Consider the following 18,029-nt stretch of genomic DNA (forward strand, 5'->3'; position numbering starts at 1 on the left):
TTCTCACCATTAATGTCACAAAAAGAGGTTTTCTGGTCATTATCACACATGGGCTTGTTTGTGTAAACGGTCTGCTGCTTCCTAAATTACAACGTTGACTTCACCTCTCAAAAGCTTAACTGGAGAGGGGGTGTTTTCAGATAGGCTGTGTTAGCGATAAAGCTGCTTTCAGGTATAAAAACAGAAGTTTAAGGAAAAGCCCAGCAGATCTGGCAGCATCTGTGATGAAAAAAATCAGTTAACGTTTCGGGTCCGGTCACCCTTCCTCAGATGGGTCATCTCCTTTCAGGTGGGCTGGGTTTATGAATGTTGATATATTAATGCAAGTCTTTCCATTTTTCTTGGGAAGTTCCGCTTCCTGTGAACTGGAAGCTATAAACCCATTGATAAAGGCTGCATCCCAGCCCACAATGACATTGACCAATAAATATATTGTGTACAGGACTCTAACTATAGGACCCTGAGTGTTTCAGAGAATAGGAACACACCATTCTGACAAAACAGGTTAACGTAAAAGAAAATCGTAACTTATAAATCTATACAGAAGATTAATAAAACAGGAAAGAAGAAACAATGCAATATTCAGCTCACAACAAACATTGAATCAACCAAAATAACAAACCATTTGAGAATGATGAAACATCTTCCCAGAGCATGAAATGAATCGTGGAAGAACACATAATACCATCATTACATCAAGCCATTATGGGCTGAGGGAACTTAGGTCTGTAGAGACTTACCCCCACTCCCTCCCAATACTCAGGATAGCAGTCCTTCCAGACAGGCAAGTACGAACATTCCCTATGGTATTCGTCAAACACTAATCATGTGAAGAGGATCTGTCTGTAATTCACGTCACCAACTAAAGCAGGGTCTGATTTTACACCATACCCAATCCTGAGAGCTGGCTCACTTTACTATTAGACACACACACTCACATCAGGGGAAATTCTCTCAGAATATTTCTTTGAAATCCCTGTACTTTAGTCTGGCTCCCAATTCCAACAGTCTGAAATGACACTGAACTTCAGTGATACAGGGTTGACCATATTTCCATTGTACAAACCCACCAATGGTTACAGAGATCCAGTGATCACATGGGCCCATGGGCCAATCAGTGTCCATTCCTAGAAGATCCTCTTTCCACAGATGAGTTGGATGGTCCTTTTTACTTCTCAACTCCCTGCCCTTTGGCCCTCCATTCACCACAGTGCTTTTGTCGCTGTCAATCTGATTTAACTACTCCCTCCCTGTAGTTAGACCATTCCAATGCTCTCCTGCACCTTCATTCCTGTTGCTCCCCAAATTACCTTTACATTTCATTCTTCCTGATCAATCTCCTTGCACCTCGAGCCCAAGGAGTGAAGATTTGAGCATATCTTATCACACCTGATTTATCCATCCATCTCCAGATCTGATTGATCCACATCAAGCTCTAGTGGTCCTGCTTTCCTCTGTCAAAACTGCTCATTATTCCAGGTGCATCCTGAAGAGAAAAGATAACCTACAACTTCTCCTCCCCTAAACCAACTTCCTTGTGGAAGTTATGTTGCTGTTGTACAGAGCTCTGTTGAGACCCCATCTGCAGAACTGTGTTCAGTGGTGGACACTGCACCTCAGGAAGGATATATTGGCTTTGGAGAGAGCACAACACAGATTCACCAGAATGCTCTTCGGGTTAAAAGGATTACATTATGAGGATAGGTTACACAGACAGATTTTACATTCTCTTGAAAATTAAGAGATAATCTAATTGAAATTTTTAAGATGATTAAACGAGTTAATTGAGTAGTTTGAGAGAAACGATTCCTCTGGTGGGAGAGTCCAGATCAAGAAGCAGAGCATTAAAATTAGAACGAGGCTGTTCTGGGTGATGTCAGGGTGATGTCAACAAGCACTTCTTCCCAAAAAGGGGACTGGAAATCTAGAACTCTCCCCACAAAAGTCTGTCGAAGCTGGGGGTCAATTGAAAATTTCAAAAGTGAGGTTGATAGTTCTGTTGTTAGGCAAGAGGATTAAGGATTACAGAGTCAAGGCAGATAGGTAGAGTTAAGATATAGAGCAGCCATGATCTAATTGACTGGTGTAATAGGTTCAAGCGATTGCTCCAGTTCCTACATTCCTTAAATTCCTCTTCAATGCCCTCTTTACTATCGTCTCCAACAACTGGTCTGTGGGATCCTCTTCTACCTCCAGCTCTACTTCTGAACTCATACCTTCTCCATCACAAAGATCACCTACTTCCTTCTCTTTAACATCACCCTTTTCCAGCCTAGAACTCATTGTCTGTAAGAGTGGTAGAGGCAGAAACCCTCATAACAGTTAAGAAGTATTTAGACAAGCACTTGCGATGCCAAGACATTCAAAACAATGGCCAAGTGCTGGAAAATGGGATTAGGATCATTAGTTGCTTGTTTTGGACTAGCACAGACTCAAGAGGCTTATCATAGAATCATAGAATCCCTACAGTGTGGAAACAGGCCCTTTGGCCCAACCAGTCCACACAGACCCTCAGAGCATCCCAGCCAGACCCATCCCCCTATAACCCACCTAATCTACACATCCTTGAACACTACGGGCAATTTAGCATGGCCAATCCACCTTGCCTGCGCATCTTTGGACTGTGGGAGGAAACCGGAGTACCTGGAGGAAACCCACGCAGACACAGGGAGAACGTGCAAACTCCACACAGACAGTCGCTCGAGTATGGGATCGAACCCAGGTCCCTGGTGCTGTGACGCAGCAGTGCTAACCACTGAGCCACCGTGCCGCCCAAAGGGAGTGGAGAATGCGGGCAACGATCCCGCTACCTCTCCAGCAACATGGTTAGCCAACTCTTGCACTCCATGTCCCAGCCGATGAACGCAAGCATGCCATATGCCTTCTTAATCACTTTGGCCAGTTGTGTTGCCATTTTCAGTGAACTGTGGATCTACACACCCAGATCCGTCTGTGTGTTAATGTTCCTAAGAGTTCTGCCATTAACAGTATAATTTGCACTTAAATTTGATCCTGCAAAATGCAACACCTCGCATTTGTCTGGATTAAACTCCATCTGCCATTTCTGGGCCTAAGTCGCCAATCTATCTATATCCTGTTGTATCCTTTCACAATCATCGGCATTATCAGCAACTCCACCAATCTTTGTGTCATCTACAAACTTACTAATCAGACCACCCACATTTTCCTCCAGATCATTTATACATACTACAAACAACAGAGGACCTAAGAGTGATTCCTGTGGAACACCATTAGTTACCAGTCTTCATTCTGAAAGACAGCCTTCCATCGCTAGCCTCTGTCTTCTATGACAAAGCCAGGTTTGTAACCATCTAGCCAGCCCACCCCGAATCCCATGTGATTTTAGTTTTTGCATCAATCTGCCAAGTGGGACTTTATAAATGCCTTACTAAAGTCCATATAAACTACATCCACAGCTCTTCCCTCATCAACTATCTGTCACCTCTTCAGAAAATTCCATCAGGTTGGTGAGACATGATCATCCCTGTTTGAAACCATGCTGCCTGTCACTAAGTCGTCCATTTTCTTCCAAATGTGCATATATCTTCTCCAAGAGCTTCTCATATTTGAACAGCCTCTTCTCTTTAGGAACGAGTCAGTAGTTCATCAGGCTCAAAGAATGATTGAAGCTTTCATCATACTTCAAGCCACTCACATTTATTCCCAGCCTTACCCTGACCAATCACCCACACCGAACCCCTCGAAAGATTGTTTCTGGTGGAAGGCTCAACACCACTGACCAGTTTCAGATCTGTTGATATGTCAAAACTCCACAGATGCAAGCGATTTCCAGATGATGGTTTCACTGACCAACCTTCTCTGTGCTAAGCAATGCTGTGAAGGGACTGGATGTCTTCCCAGAGTTGTGCAGTTATTCCTTGGGTGATGGTCAGCATCTATTTGCAGTGTTTATCTATCTGTATTTTCTGGTGTGGTATGTGCAATCCTGAAAAACAGAAAAGGAAACATGACTTCCTCGAATGCCTTCTCCTGCTTTACTGAAAGTGCTGACTGTTCATTTCAAAGCACCGAATAACAGCTGTTCTCACACAGCATAAGGGACATTTCCACCGCCTGAATATCCAGACTGCCTGGAGATTGGTATGGATATTATGGGATACAAAAGCTGCTCCTTCACTCACCATCTCCTCATTTGGTTTTCAGTCCCTATAGGAAGTGAACCAGCTCTGGAAGAGGAAGAGGAGGGAATGGGCAGAGTGGGTGGGCTGTCTGATTGACATCTCTCACAGTCCATCCAGATATTTCTGTAATAACGTTTCCTAGGTTTCTCCTTTGATTAAGGGTAAAATTTGAGAAGTAGAGTCCTTTACAGTAATCTCAGCCAGTGCAGGAATTGAAACCTTGCTGTTGGCATCACTGCAGTGCAGCTGGCCAAGGTTACCACAAAGGACTCTCCTCAATCTCTCCCCTAGCCTGAGGTGTGGTGACCCTCAGGTTAAACTATGACCAATCATCCCTTTCTAATGAGAGAGCAACCCTACGGTCTGGTAGGACTATGGAGACTTTACCTTCTTTATGTAGGGCAGTTTGGAAAGTTTGGTTAACAAATTTTTGTTGCACAATTTAAGGGATCCTCTTAGCTCATCCGTAAGCCTCTTCAAAAGGACTGAATGTTGTGGAATCATCACAGCATACTTAATGGCAAACTGTAGCAAGGGAATTCCTTTATCTCAATCAATTGGGCATTATTGACAGTAAGATCAAAGTATGGCCCCTAAAGTTCAATTTTATTGATCAAAAGCTCCTTGAGATTGGAGTTGATAATCTTCAGATTTAAATTATTTCAACTATTCATGATTTATTTGAATATTTGTGACATAAAGTTTGAATCTTAATATGATTGGATTTCTTTGTGTAATCCATATTTTCTAAAAAAAAATTAGGATAACCTTTCCATTCCCTTTTTTTTGGTCATAATTTTCCCCAAACGTACTGTTTCAGGAGATCTTGTTGAAACATACATAATTGTTAAAAAGTTCCAATTCCCAATCCTGATCTCAGTTGGGGTTCTACACAATCTATTAAGGCGCTGGTGACTGTTCTTCAAGAACTGGCATTGGAATTAAAAATGCAAGTTTAATTAATGGTTGGGATTTCCCCACTACCCAACATGAATGGCATATCTGGCAAAATCTTTACGTAATCTTGTTGTTCAACGAAAATATTTTCGTACTTTAGCAAGAATTTTCCTACCTAAGTGAGCTGGCATTGAAATTTTGTGAGCCAATCATAAAATTTTGTTATAATACTCATCTGGAACCACTACCTGATTGACCAATACCCATTCCTTATTGGCTGATATTTGGAGTGTTCTCTGTTTCCTCATTACCATTTTATGTTTTAAATAATAATACTCAGTTATTGGTTTTGATTTAATTTCTGAGTCGGCTGTCTGATATTTTTTGATCAAGATCTGTCTTGTGCATTCTTTAAAGAAGATGGGTTAACCTATAAGCCTCATTCTTTTTACTTCATTCTTTTTACTTAAGTTTTCGAAAAGCTTGTCAGATAACTGAATTTCCAAGTCATTTCCCTTTCTGGACACCGCTTCCAGTCTAATTCCAATTCAGTGTGCTCAAGATTTAGTCATACCACAGTCAATGCCTGCAGTGAGGTCAATATTTTGGAAGCAGCCAGGTTGTTTCCCAAGATAAAATCAATTCCTCCTATAGGATTTGTTGCACTACTCCAACTACAACATCTTTACTCACTATTCACTTTTTAGTATAACTCTATATAATGGAATCAGTTTGTAACCTCCACATATATTTCCAGATAATACTTCCTTTCTCATTAACCCCTCTGGATGACAAATTGTATCATCAGCCAGCATTAGTAACTGTCTTGCTCCAGTAACTCTCAATATCTTTATAGCTTTAGCTTCTTGAATATAAGTATGGGGAAATACCCCTTCCCATGAAATAAAATATTCAGTGATTTTCTTTATCAATATCGATGAAGAATTTTCTTGACTGTCCAGAGGCACCACTTCCTAGTATATCCCAAGGGAACACATATCACCTGTACCAGCATTGCAGTTTTAATGCCCATTTCTTTCCCAGTACATTCTTTTCTTTTCAGTGTTCCTACAACTGTATTAGGTTGAACATTTAACTTCCATCAAATAGCTTTAGTACATCAAGTTTAAAAGTGGCCTGAGGGGCAACCTTTTCACACAAAGGAGGGTTGTGAATTCGAATGAACTGCCAGAGGAAATGGTAGATGCAGGTACAATTACGATATTTAAAAGACATTTAGGCAGGTACATGAATAGGAACGATATAGAGGGATATGGGCCAAATGCAGCCAAATGGGACTAGCTTAGTTTGGGAAACTTGGTCGCATGGACGAGTTGGACTTAATGACTGTATGAATCTAAGTCATCCTTTTTGTCACTACATGTTCAAGGCTTTCTCCTTTATTATTTTGGTGTCCTTTTATTTGTTGCCTAAAATTGATATGTTTCCCTTCCCCAGAATTTCTACTTCTCATATTCTTTGTTGATTCTTTATGTCTGTTTCCCTACATGTAACTGTCCGTGTTGGAAACATGTATATCTGTCAGAATTGGTGTTTCTCAGATTTTTGATACTTGATACTCGTATAAATAAGTCTTAAGGACTACTGGACTACTATTAACAAATTCTTCCATAATCATGATATCTCTTACATTCACACTTTTTCGGTAAAACAATTACTAATCCTTTTTTTTGCTTTGAAATTACTTTAAATGTGTGATTAGATTTCCTGCTTATAGGGCTAAATTTTAATTGATAAGTTTCAGGGACAAACCAATAGGATTGAATATTGCCTTTTTAACAGTTTTATAGCTTGCCGATTGCTCTTCTCACAAACTGGTATACAAGCTTATAGCTCTACCTGTCAAGACATTCTATAAAATTAAGGTCCAAAATTATTTTGGCCACTTCATCTTTCCAGCTACTTTTTCAAATGAACTGAAGCATCTTTCCACACCATTCTTTGTAAATTTAGTCACTAATGTAAATTTCTGGTCAAATCAAATACCTCATTGGAATCAGAATCATCCTCCAAGCTACGACCCCTTTTTCTTTTCTTACTTTACTCTAAGCTTATCTTTCAGCAGGTCATGTTGTTGAGTTCTCAGCCTCTTTGAAGATCCAGATCTTTTCATTCCATTTCTCTTTCCATTGCTCTTTTTCTTTCTCCTCACTTTCCATTTGTCTTTGTAAATATTGTCCTCAGTTTCTGGAAAATTGTTCACAACAGTCAAAGCCACATTTAAATCTGATCTCTGAAATATACTTAAGAATCAATTTTTTTGTTCAGTACCTCCTTGTACCTATCACATAGTCATTTGGTTGTGCAGAATTCAAGTACTGCCAAAAAAGACATATTTTATCAAAATCTATGGTCGTGCACTCATCAGGACAATTTACAAGAAATACCAAATTCAAGGAGATGCAACATTCATACTGTGTGAGTGAAGAGTGCCGGTTGGCAGGTGAACTCTGATTGGTAGAGACATTGCTATGGATAGTGGCCAAGTTAATGATCAGTGACAGAAAATTGTTAAGCTTGTACAAATTTTAAATCAGACAGATTGTCACTGATAGGTCAAGGTATTGTTCTGAAAAATTAACCAGAAAACCACCCTTTTTTGTTAAGTTGAGAATGGTACAGTCAATACTTTATTTATTGTGAACAGCCAAAAATATATTTTTGTTTCATATGAGCCAGCAGTCTATGGAAAGAGTACCTAAGGTCACACTAGCATTGAAATTCATATCCACCATTGCTCATTTATAAGATAGGCAGGACATACTTCTGGCTTGATGGCCACAGCCTGTGAGTGATGAGCGCTACTCATGTTGCTACTGCAAAGTAGCATATTAAACAACTTGCAGCTATTGCTCAATGTTTGTGATTCCTTACCATTCCACGATAACCTGAATTTGATAGGCACTTTTCAGGACCAAAAGTAACAGTGTTAGGGCCTTTCATGAACTTGTGTGATATGCAGTGAGCAATAATCCGATCAAGGTAGTCATTATCCACTCAACATCCGTACTTTTCTTCCAGGTAGCTTCTTTAGTCATTTAGTTTAAGTCACATGCTTTCTTGGAAAGGTTGTTCAGAAGTTACTGTTCAAAATGATCTTGTGATATTTCAAAAATGAATTACCTTCACAGAGCTAAAACAAAAACCTCTGCCTTAGAATACAAGTTCCCATTTATTAAGAATTTATTGTAAAACTTTATCATATGTACTGGATGTGTCGCAGCTGTGACAGTCCCCGTTGTCTCACAATATTTGCTGTCTGGTAATGGAGATAGTTCAATGAGCCTCAGCATTTCTGGTCTATGGAGGGGATAATCAGCCAGGAATCTTGTTCCTAATCAGTGAGCTGAACTAGAAAGTCAGAGGAGGGCAGAATGTGACTCAGCTGTGACAGTCTCCATTATCTCATAGCATTGCAAGAAGTAACAAGTCAAGGGAGTACTCAATGAATGGCAGATCACCAGGAAGCTCAGAGGAACAGAGGGATCTTGGGATGCTTTTCCACAGATCCCTGAAGATGGCTGGACCAGTTAATAGGGTAGTTAAGAAGGCATTTGGGTTGTTTGGCTTTATCAGTGAAGGCATAGATTATAAGAATAGGAAGGTTATGTTGGAGCTGTACAGAACTTCGTTTAGGCCACAGCTGGACTATTGTGTACAGTTCTAAACACCACACAACAGGAAGAATGTGATTACTTTGGAGGGATTGCAGAGGAGATTCACAGGGATGTTGCCTGGGATGGAGCATTTCAGCTATGAAGAGAGGCTGGATAGTTTTCTTTGGAGCAGAGAAGGTTGAGGGGGATCAAATTAAGGTGAATAAGATTATGAGTGGCATGGACAAGGTGAATAGAAAGTAGCTGATCCCCTTAGGCAAAGGTTCAATAAGGGGGCATAATTGTAAAGTGAAAGGCAGGACGTTTAGAGGGGATTTGAGGAAAATATTTTTCATCCAGAAGGCTAGGGTCTGGAATGCTGTGGGAAGGTGGAACTAATGTATGTAGTAGGGTTAGGGTGGTACAGACTACAGAGCTTTTGGTCCTTTTGTACTGTACAATTCTCTGGTTCACTGTGTAGGTCGCCACATACTGAATGGCCACTTGAACAGATCCCTAAAGGAAAATCAATTTCCACAGCTCTGGACATGATATCGTGTAATAATATCACTGAATAGGTTGACTAGAAAATATCTAAACAGAGTTTGCTAGACAGGGGGCTCTTGTGGCACACTGGTACTGTACCACCTCTGGGCCCGGAGGCCTGCTCTCAAGTCCCACCTGCCGTGTGTGTTATAAGGTGTCTGAACAGGATGGTGAAAATGACTACATAAGTATAGCTTGAGGGGCCACCACTCTGCATCAATGATGGCCACCCAGGCTATTCTTCACTTTTAGGCATATTGGAAAGATTTAAAGTTTGATAATAGCTTGTTTGACTATATTAGAAACATAATCCACAACCAACAAGTTCTGTGACTTGAACTCAGAGGCAGGAATACTACCCACTGTACCACGAAACCTCCTATTTTCTCCCTTGTGGATGTTTAATTTCCAATTCACAGGAAGCATAAAGTTTCCATTATAAAGAGATATCTGCATTTATATATCAACTTGCACAATCTCAGGGCATCAAAAAGCCCTTTACAGTGATTTAAGCACTTCTTGAAATGTAGTTAATGTTATAATGTAGCAAATATGGCATCCAATGTGAGCAGGTTCTCACAAACTGCAATGTGATCATGACCAGATGATTAGGGCTTGTGATGTTGGATCATGGGATCCACTTTCGTCAGTGGATCCACATGGCGGGCAGGGGGGGAGTGGAAAGAACCAATCAGAAGCAGTTTCTTTTCCAGCGATTTTTCAAACCCCAGCCAGTGGGCTTTGTACATTTGAGGAAAAGGTCTAAAGTTCCTGGGACGAGTCTTTGGAGAACTCAGAGATCCTTTGGGAGAAGTCATCAAAACTCTACTTCCCATGTGCTGATTCCCATTCCACGTTGGGGTCCATGTGCTCGTTGATCTACATTAGGGTCCCTCATAGTTGCTTTTCTTTTGTAGTCAGACCTTGCTGCATTTGGGAAGCTTTGTGGATCCATTAATTCATGCGTCTCTCACCCTGAATTGGCTGTAATAATACGTAGCTTTAAAACCAGCACTGTAGTCCCAGTTGGATATGGTATGTGTCTGTTCATAAAGTGGTCACAATTGCAGTTATTTTATCTTGTATCACTCAGAGTTCTACAATTGAACATTTGAGGATTTCCTGTTCACTGCCACTTAATGGATACTGTGTGAGAGTGTGATGATACTGTGCCTTTAAGAAATGTGTTCTGTCCTGTTTCTCTTGCAGAGGAATGTTGTCATAGTGCTGGTGAAATGTATCCTTCAGGCAGGCGGTTGGTAACCAGCTTTGAGTTCTCCCTGGATTTTTTTTTAAAAATAAGATGCAAGAATCATGAGTGAGTGAGGTCAGGCTCACACAGACCCAAAAGGGCTTTAGTTTTGCTTTCAGTTGGTTGAATAGGTTTTTGTTGCCTGCTAGGGTTGAAAGATTGTGTTCTCTGCAGCTAGAGTGAAGTCTTAGACAGAGAGGCTTCCTCTTAAAAATCAAAAGGGACAGATTGTTTCTTTCGGAGTTTCTGTCTATTGGACTGGAGAGAGACAGTACGTGAGAAAAATAACTGTTGCTGAATTGCCTAGTTAAGGATTTGTTTATGGAATGCTGCCTATATTGGAATAGTTGATGATTAGTGGTTAAATAATACATTATCTTGTTAAGTATTTCAATAGAGTTACACCAATTTTTCTTTTTGTTGTATTTTAAGAATAAAGGGTGTTTTGATTAAAGCCTTGTGGTGGATCAATTGAATCATATCTGGAACACAGCGTCTTACACTTACCTTTTTAAAAGTATAAAAATTAGGGTCTAGGTATGAAAGTTAGGGTCCAGGCTATCTCCGTAATATACTCTGGGGGATCTGGTCTGGTCCACAACAAGAGTCGGTTACAGAAATACAAAGACAGGCAGGAATTTCAGTTGTTCGTAATGATGCGAAGAGCTGTATTCATGACAGTTTATAACATCCTCTGGAGAAGTGAAACAGAAAATGATTTGAAGGGATCTTGATAAATGATCATTTCTGTTTACAAATCTACAACGTAGCATTGATATTAATGTAAACAGCCAATACAATCTAGTTGAAAACTGTATCAGCTCATCAATTTATCAAGGCTATTTATTCTTGAGAGGCAATGTTGTGAGCAGTGACCTGGACCTTCATTGATGTTGTGTTATTGTAGTTGAGGACTACTGTACATATGTTTGCTGTGACTGGTGATAAGACTATTTTCTTAACATTACGGAGTAAAAATATAAAAGTTTGAGGCTCCCAGTTTCAAATACATCATCCTCACTGGTACTGAAGGTCCCATCTTCCATTTAGTTCCTGGCCTAGTTAAGATCAGAGATCCAAGACACACAGATCCATGGCATGGCCTCAGGTCATTTCTGTCCCTCATGAAGCTGTCTGCTTGCCGTTCCTTTAGAACTAGTTCTCTATTTTGCCCAGTGATGAGCGGCATTTCTTTCTGACTTAACTGAAGTAAGAGAAACTCTGTGAATCTGACATCCTGCAGAATTTTTCATTTTGATATGATTTCCTCCGAGTTGTTTGCCTTGAAGTCAATATCCAAGTCAGTCATTCCTTAAGTACAGGTAACGCCTTGAGCAGAGAGTTCTTCCCTGAATCACAATTTCATTCCTCAAATCAGAATCAGTATGTTATCAGGAGAGTGACTGCTCTGCAGACTGTGAGTATCCATGTGCAGATAACGGTTAATGAAGATTGTTCTACCTGTATAACCAGTGCTGTGGCAAATTGGCTACCATACCTGGAGACGTATTTATTGAAACATCTTTTATTGCCTTCTTTAAAGATTTTACTTGAAGATCTCAGCCTTTCCTAAAAGGCATTTGATTTGATAGTTTTCACTCAGTGCAATGGCTACATATCCCAAATTCAGCTGAGTGAATATCGTGGATCTAATTTCCCAGGATAAGCCAGGACCCTTCAATCAGCTACGCTGAAGCAATATTTTCCCTGGCTTGAAGTACTTTGCCCAGTATCCTTGCTTAAAATAAGTTTGGAAAACAAGAGGACAATTTTCTTTTGAGTGTTTGCACAAAATATAGAGTAAAATTATTCTTCAACAGCATGTCTGAAGCTCATAGTGATTTGGTAGCCCTTTTTTATTCTGCCTGACTTTCAGTTTCATTGCCATTATGAGACCTGGGATGATCTGGACAGTGAAAAGAAATTGGCCAAGTTCTGAAAAATGTCATATTTGATTTGAAATATTAACTCTGTTTCTCTTTCCACAAATGCTTTCAGACTTGCTAAGTTTCTCCAGCATTTTCCTTATTTTTGTTTCATATTTCCAGCATCCACAGTAGTCTGCTTTACTTAAGTAGTTGTGATGTCTGCTATTGGTCACTATCCAACGTCCCTGGTGGTATCAAAGAGTGTGTCGCAGTCAAATAAGGGAAAAGAAAGGACTTGCATCTGATCCCCCACACAGGAGAATTGCAGACAGATACTCACTGTGGAACTAACTGTGGAGTCAGCCCCCTTGGCAAAGAGGGAAAATGAGTTTGAGGAAATCTCGTTTCCTTTTCCTGTTTTACCGAAGGATTGCACTTACTGCAGTAGAGAACGCAGAGAGAATAGACACTGCAGATAGATCCTGACCATCGCCCAAGGAACAACTGCATGACTCTGGGAAGATATCCAGTCCCTTCACAGCATTGCTTAACACAGAGAAAGTTAGGCAGTGAAACCATCATCTGGAAATTGGTTTGGTCAGGGGAGCTTTGACATCATCAGATCTGAAACTGGTCATTGGTGTGGAGCCTTCCATCGGAACCAACCTTTCCAAATGTTCAGCTGTGGGTGGTCAGGGTGAGGATGGGAAGAAGTGTGGGTGGCTCCAGGTTGGTGAGAGCTTCAATCATTCATTGAGCCTCATGAATCACTGACTCATTCCGAAAAGTACAAGGCTGCTGAAGTGTGAGGTGTGTGAGGTCCCCTAACCTGCAAGGTGAAGTTGTTGTCCAACTGTTAACATAAGAGCAGCTCCATGGAAGGTAAACCATTCCAGTGTGAACCATGTGACCCTTCACATGGTCATCCACGCTATTGCAACACCGACATATTCACGCTGGAGAGAAACCATTAAAGTGTGAGGTTTGTCACAAGAGCTTTGCACAGTCACTTGGCCTGGTAATTCAGCAGCGCATTCACACAGGAGAGAGACCATTCACATGCGAGTTATGTGAAGAAGCATTTACGCTTTCATCACACCTCTGTGTACACAAATGTATTCATACAGGGGAGAAACCATTCATATGCATGATGTGTGAGAAATCATTTTCAAACTTATCACACCTCCACATTCATCAACATGTTCACATAGGGGAGAAACTGTTTGTGTGTGAATTCTGTGATAAAGCTTTTGTGATTTTGTCAACCTTCCTCATCCACCAATGTTTCACAAGGGAGAGAAATCCTTCAGATGTGAGGTGTGGGAGGTACCTTTCACTGAATTCTCTGAGCTCCTGGCACACCAGAGGATTCATACAGGGGAGAAACAATTCATGTGTGAAGCGTGTAATAAGTGCTTTGCATTCCCTTTCACTCAGTCATCGACCCTCCGTGCACATCAATGTCTGCACACTGGCGAGAAGCCATTCAAGTGTTCAGTGTGTAATAAGTGCTTTGCACGGTCATCGGGCCTGGTGAGTCACAGCCACATTCACACTATAGAGAAACAGTTCGCATGTGAGGTGTGTGGCAAGTCATTCCTACGGTCATTGAGCCTTTTTGTCATCTTCAACCCTCCTTGTACACAAGCAGATCCGTACAGGCCAAAACCGTTCAAGCGTAAACTGTGTAACAAATCATTCTCACAGTTATCATCTCTCCGCAGACACCAATGTGTTCATTCAGTGGAGAAATCAATAGTCTGAGAGTTCTGTGATAAAGCTTTTGTGAAGTTTTCAACTCTGTGATGCACAGAAGATTCGCATGGGAGGAATCATTCAGATGTGAGACAGAGCTTTCACGCAGTCACTGTGTCTCCTGGTTCATCAACACATTCACACAGGAGCAATTCAATTGGTGTGAGCCATTCCTAGGATGGTAATGCACGTACTTCTATTGTCCTCAGCATTTCTGGTTTATGGAGAGGGACAATCAGCCAGAAATCCCATTCATCATCAGTGTGTCCAGCTGGGAAGTCAGGGGAGGGCAGGATGTGTCTTGACCGTGACAGTTTCCATTGTCTCACAACATTTGCTGTCTGAACGGCCACTCGAACAAGGCACTAGAGGTCAATCAATGTCCTCCAGTCTGTCCTCCAGGCTGAAACTTGAGGATTGGTTGGAACGTGAGTTGAGAAAGAGGGCACCAACCTCTCAACAGCAACTTGTAGTTTTGCAGCGCCTTTAACATAGTAAAACATCCTAAGTGTTTCATACAGACACAATCAAATGGAAATTCACAGCAAGACAAAAGTGGAGAGATTAAGAAATGTCATTGTGTCTCTGGGAGGATTTCCTCAGCCAGAGGAAGTAGATGGTTCAGGAGAATGCATGAATTTCTCAGCTCTGGATGTGATGGCAATACCAGAATAGTTTCCACAGCATGATTCACCTCACTTTTTGAAAATAGTTACAATTGTCACATTCCTGAAGTCAGGAAATATGCAGGCATTCTTTTTCCTGTCAAATCTGGAGGATTAGCACATGGAGTCTGGGTCTCTGTCCCAATTTTGTAGCCCTACGTTGGAATGCCATCAGGACCACAGGCTTTGTTGTTTCTTATCTGTTTGCTTGTTGCAGATCTCTCATTGGTACTAAGTCAATCATAAATTCTACCACGGGACAGTCATGCACAGACTCAAGGATATCAACTGTCCTGTGATTCACGGTTGAGGAGTTGTTCAGAATGTTCTTTCCAGAGTTAATAGATGCAATTGGCATCCTTAAGAAGAGAAACACAATCTGTAAACTAACAGGCTCTTGTACATTTGACCTCGGTCAATAAGCGGCCTTGGTGACTTCTGAAAACTCAACGTCATGATGATCAGCGTATTACTGCATATCTCAGACCTTTTCTTCCCACCACAAGTCATACAGTCATAGGGTTTTTTATAGCATGGAAAGAAGCCCTTTAGACCATTGTGTCCATGCTGCTCATCAAACATCATCTATTCCAATTCAATTTTCCAATACCTGGTCCATTACCTTGTATGTTTTGGTGTTTCAAGTGTTCATCTGAATAGTTCTTAAAGGTCTTTTTAGGCAGTAAGTTTCAGATTCCCATAACTCTTCAGGTGAAAACTTTTTTCCTCAAATTCCCTCTAAACCTCTTTCTCTTGACACTAAAACTTTGTCCCCTATTTATTGATCCCTCTATTAAGGAGAAAAGTTTCAAAGAGAAACATAGAAACGTAAAGCAGGAGCAGACAATTCAACCCTTTCAGCCTGTTCTGCCATTCAACATGATCATGGCTGCTTATCTGACTCAGTACCCTGTTCCCACTTTGTCCTCATGCCCTTTGATCCCTTTATCCCTAAGAACTATATCATACTCCTCGGAAACATTCAGTGTTTTGGCCTTAACCACTTTTAATGGCAGAGAATTCCAGAGGCTCAACACTCTCTTGATGAAAAAGTTTCTCACTATCTAATCTTTCTATGTCCCTCAGAACTTTGTAAACCTCAGTCAGATTCCCCTCAGCCTTCTCTGTTCTAAGGAAAGCAAACCCAGCCTTTGTTGTCTCTTAATTCTTTATTTTCTGGATTCGTCTTTGAAAATCAACAATGGTTGAACACAACTGGTCTGGACTCAGGAGTTTAGTGCAGCTCACTTTATTTTGATTCCACAGTTGGGAATTGAGTTGGATGTGTGAAGATTTTACAGATTTGTTGTGAGCTGCTCCTGGAATTCCTCTGTTGGGTCGGGCTGTTTTCAGGCTGAGACATTGATCTTCTTCCTCTTGGACTTTGGGCCTTGTGATCGCTTGGTGCTAGGTGGATGTTCATCACTGATCAAACAAGTCGATGATCTGTCCAGCAGCATCAGGCCCCCAAATGGATTCAGTGATACAGACATCACTTATAACTTTGAGAGATAGTAGTAACCGCAGATGCTGGAGAATCTGAGATAACAAGGTGTAGAGCTGGATGAACACAGCAGGCCAAGCAGCATCAGAGGAGCAGGACTCAGATTTAGACCTTCCAGAGGAACCTCAGACATGGTCTTTTTTGCCAAACAAATTCAAGAAAATTACATTACTTATATCGAAATGATCAAGCTATTTGACTGATAAACCGCGGGGCTCTGTGAATGTGCTCCAATTATTTGAACCTGCCATTGCTTCATGATAATGAATGGGAGATAAGGGAAAACAGAAACCTTCTAAATCCAGGCTGGTGTTAAAGCTGTGTGATAGTCTTCATTTTATTTATAATCTGCCTGGCAGCGACTATTCACCTCATCAAAGATCAACTACCCTCTGGTGTCTGTATTACATATCATATTCATGGCAAATTCATCTACCTCAGTCACCTCCAATGCAAAAACTCAACTGACCACCAAAGGTACACACAATCCACAGTTTGCAGTTCAATGCATTGTTGTATTGCAAAGTGGACAACATTTTGTAAGGTATACACAATCTTCTCAATTCTCTATATCTTTTTATAATTAAAAAATGACCTTCATCCTTTATCATTAAAATTAGTGTAATTTATGACCATCAGACTAAACATATGGGATTTTAAAGAAACCTTTGTCTGTAGCATTCAGAGAGAGTTTCTTCTGATGTATATGTGTGTCTTAATGAAATGAGCTGCTGTCGGGAGTGGGAATAGGGTAGAAACAAACGCTGCTTTCTTTGATGATGTGTATTATAGACAGATCCTCTTCAGGTGACAGGTGTTTGACTAATACCATGGGTAACGTTTGTACTCCTGCCTTGGAGGACTGCTATCCTGAATATGGGGAGGGAGTGGGGATGTGAGTCTCTCCAAACCTGAGTTCCCTCAGCTTATCTTACCTCAATGTAATAATGGTGTGGTATGTTCACCTTACACTCTTCCAAGATTTATTTCATGTAATGGGAAAGATCCTGAGTCATTTTCAAATGCTTTGTCATTTTGGTTGATTCAAAGTCTAGTATTGTGGTGGTGTTGGTCTGCTGTTTTATCTATCTTCTGTGTAGATTTATAACTCACAATAAATTTGTCTTTCTTAACCCAAGTGCTCTGATTTGTCAGCATAGTGTGTCCCAATTCATTGAAACACTCAGGATCCTATAGTAAGAGTCCTGTTTTTACTATATTGGTCAGTCTCACAGCTGGCATTGTCATCTTCTCCATCAATGGGTTTATAATTTCCAGTTCAGGAAGCATAATGTTTCCTTAAGAAAAGAAAAGACCTGTATCTGTATAGCAACTTCCACAAATTCAGGGTGTTCAAAATCTCTTTACAATCAATGACATATTTTTGAAGTGTAATTTGTTACGGTTGTCATTTAGGAAATGCAGTATATACTGCACAGTGAACTCCCATAAACAGTGATGTCATAATGATCATATAATTTGTTTTCATGACATTCATCATGGCATCCATATTGACCATGACATCAGGGATATCTCATTTGCTCTTTGACAGTTCAGTGTCATGGGATTTTTTAAATTAACCTGATTGGGCAGACAAGGATTTGGTTTAATTTATCTGAAAGATGGTACCTCTGAAAGTGCAGCACTCCCTCAGTCTCCACTGGAGTGTCAGCCTCATCGCTCAAGTCTCTGGACTGAGTCTTAAACCTCTAATCTTTTGACTTAGAGATGAGAGTGCTAACTAAGTCATGTATGACAAAGA

The 18,029-nt window shown here is 40.7% G+C and overlaps 1 protein-coding gene and 1 long non-coding RNA gene across 2 annotated transcripts; one reads left to right on the forward strand and one right to left on the reverse strand.

The window, feature by feature from the left end:
* Window positions 1–3,656: 3,656 nt before the first annotated feature.
* LOC109919756 lies at window positions 3,657–4,204 on the reverse strand. Its single transcript, XR_007266315.1, has 2 exons — window positions 4,164–4,204; window positions 3,657–3,967 (listed from the first exon to the last, which is right to left on the reverse strand). It is a non-coding gene; the product is annotated as an uncharacterized LOC109919756 (long non-coding RNA).
* Window positions 4,205–13,624: 9,420 nt separating this feature from the next.
* LOC109919755 (gastrula zinc finger protein XlCGF71.1-like) lies at window positions 13,625–14,107 on the forward strand. Its single transcript, XM_020519787.1, has one exon. The coding sequence runs from the start codon at window positions 13,625–13,627 to the stop codon at window positions 14,105–14,107; it is 483 nt and encodes a 160-aa protein (XP_020375376.1).
* The last annotated feature ends 3,922 nt before the right edge of the window (window positions 14,108–18,029 follow it).

The sequence above is a fragment of the Rhincodon typus genome, unplaced genomic scaffold (assembly GCF_021869965.1).
Source record: "Rhincodon typus isolate 14 unplaced genomic scaffold, sRhiTyp1.1 hic_rhity00000688, whole genome shotgun sequence".
In the NCBI taxonomy this organism is placed as follows: Eukaryota; Metazoa; Chordata; class Chondrichthyes; order Orectolobiformes; family Rhincodontidae; genus Rhincodon; species Rhincodon typus.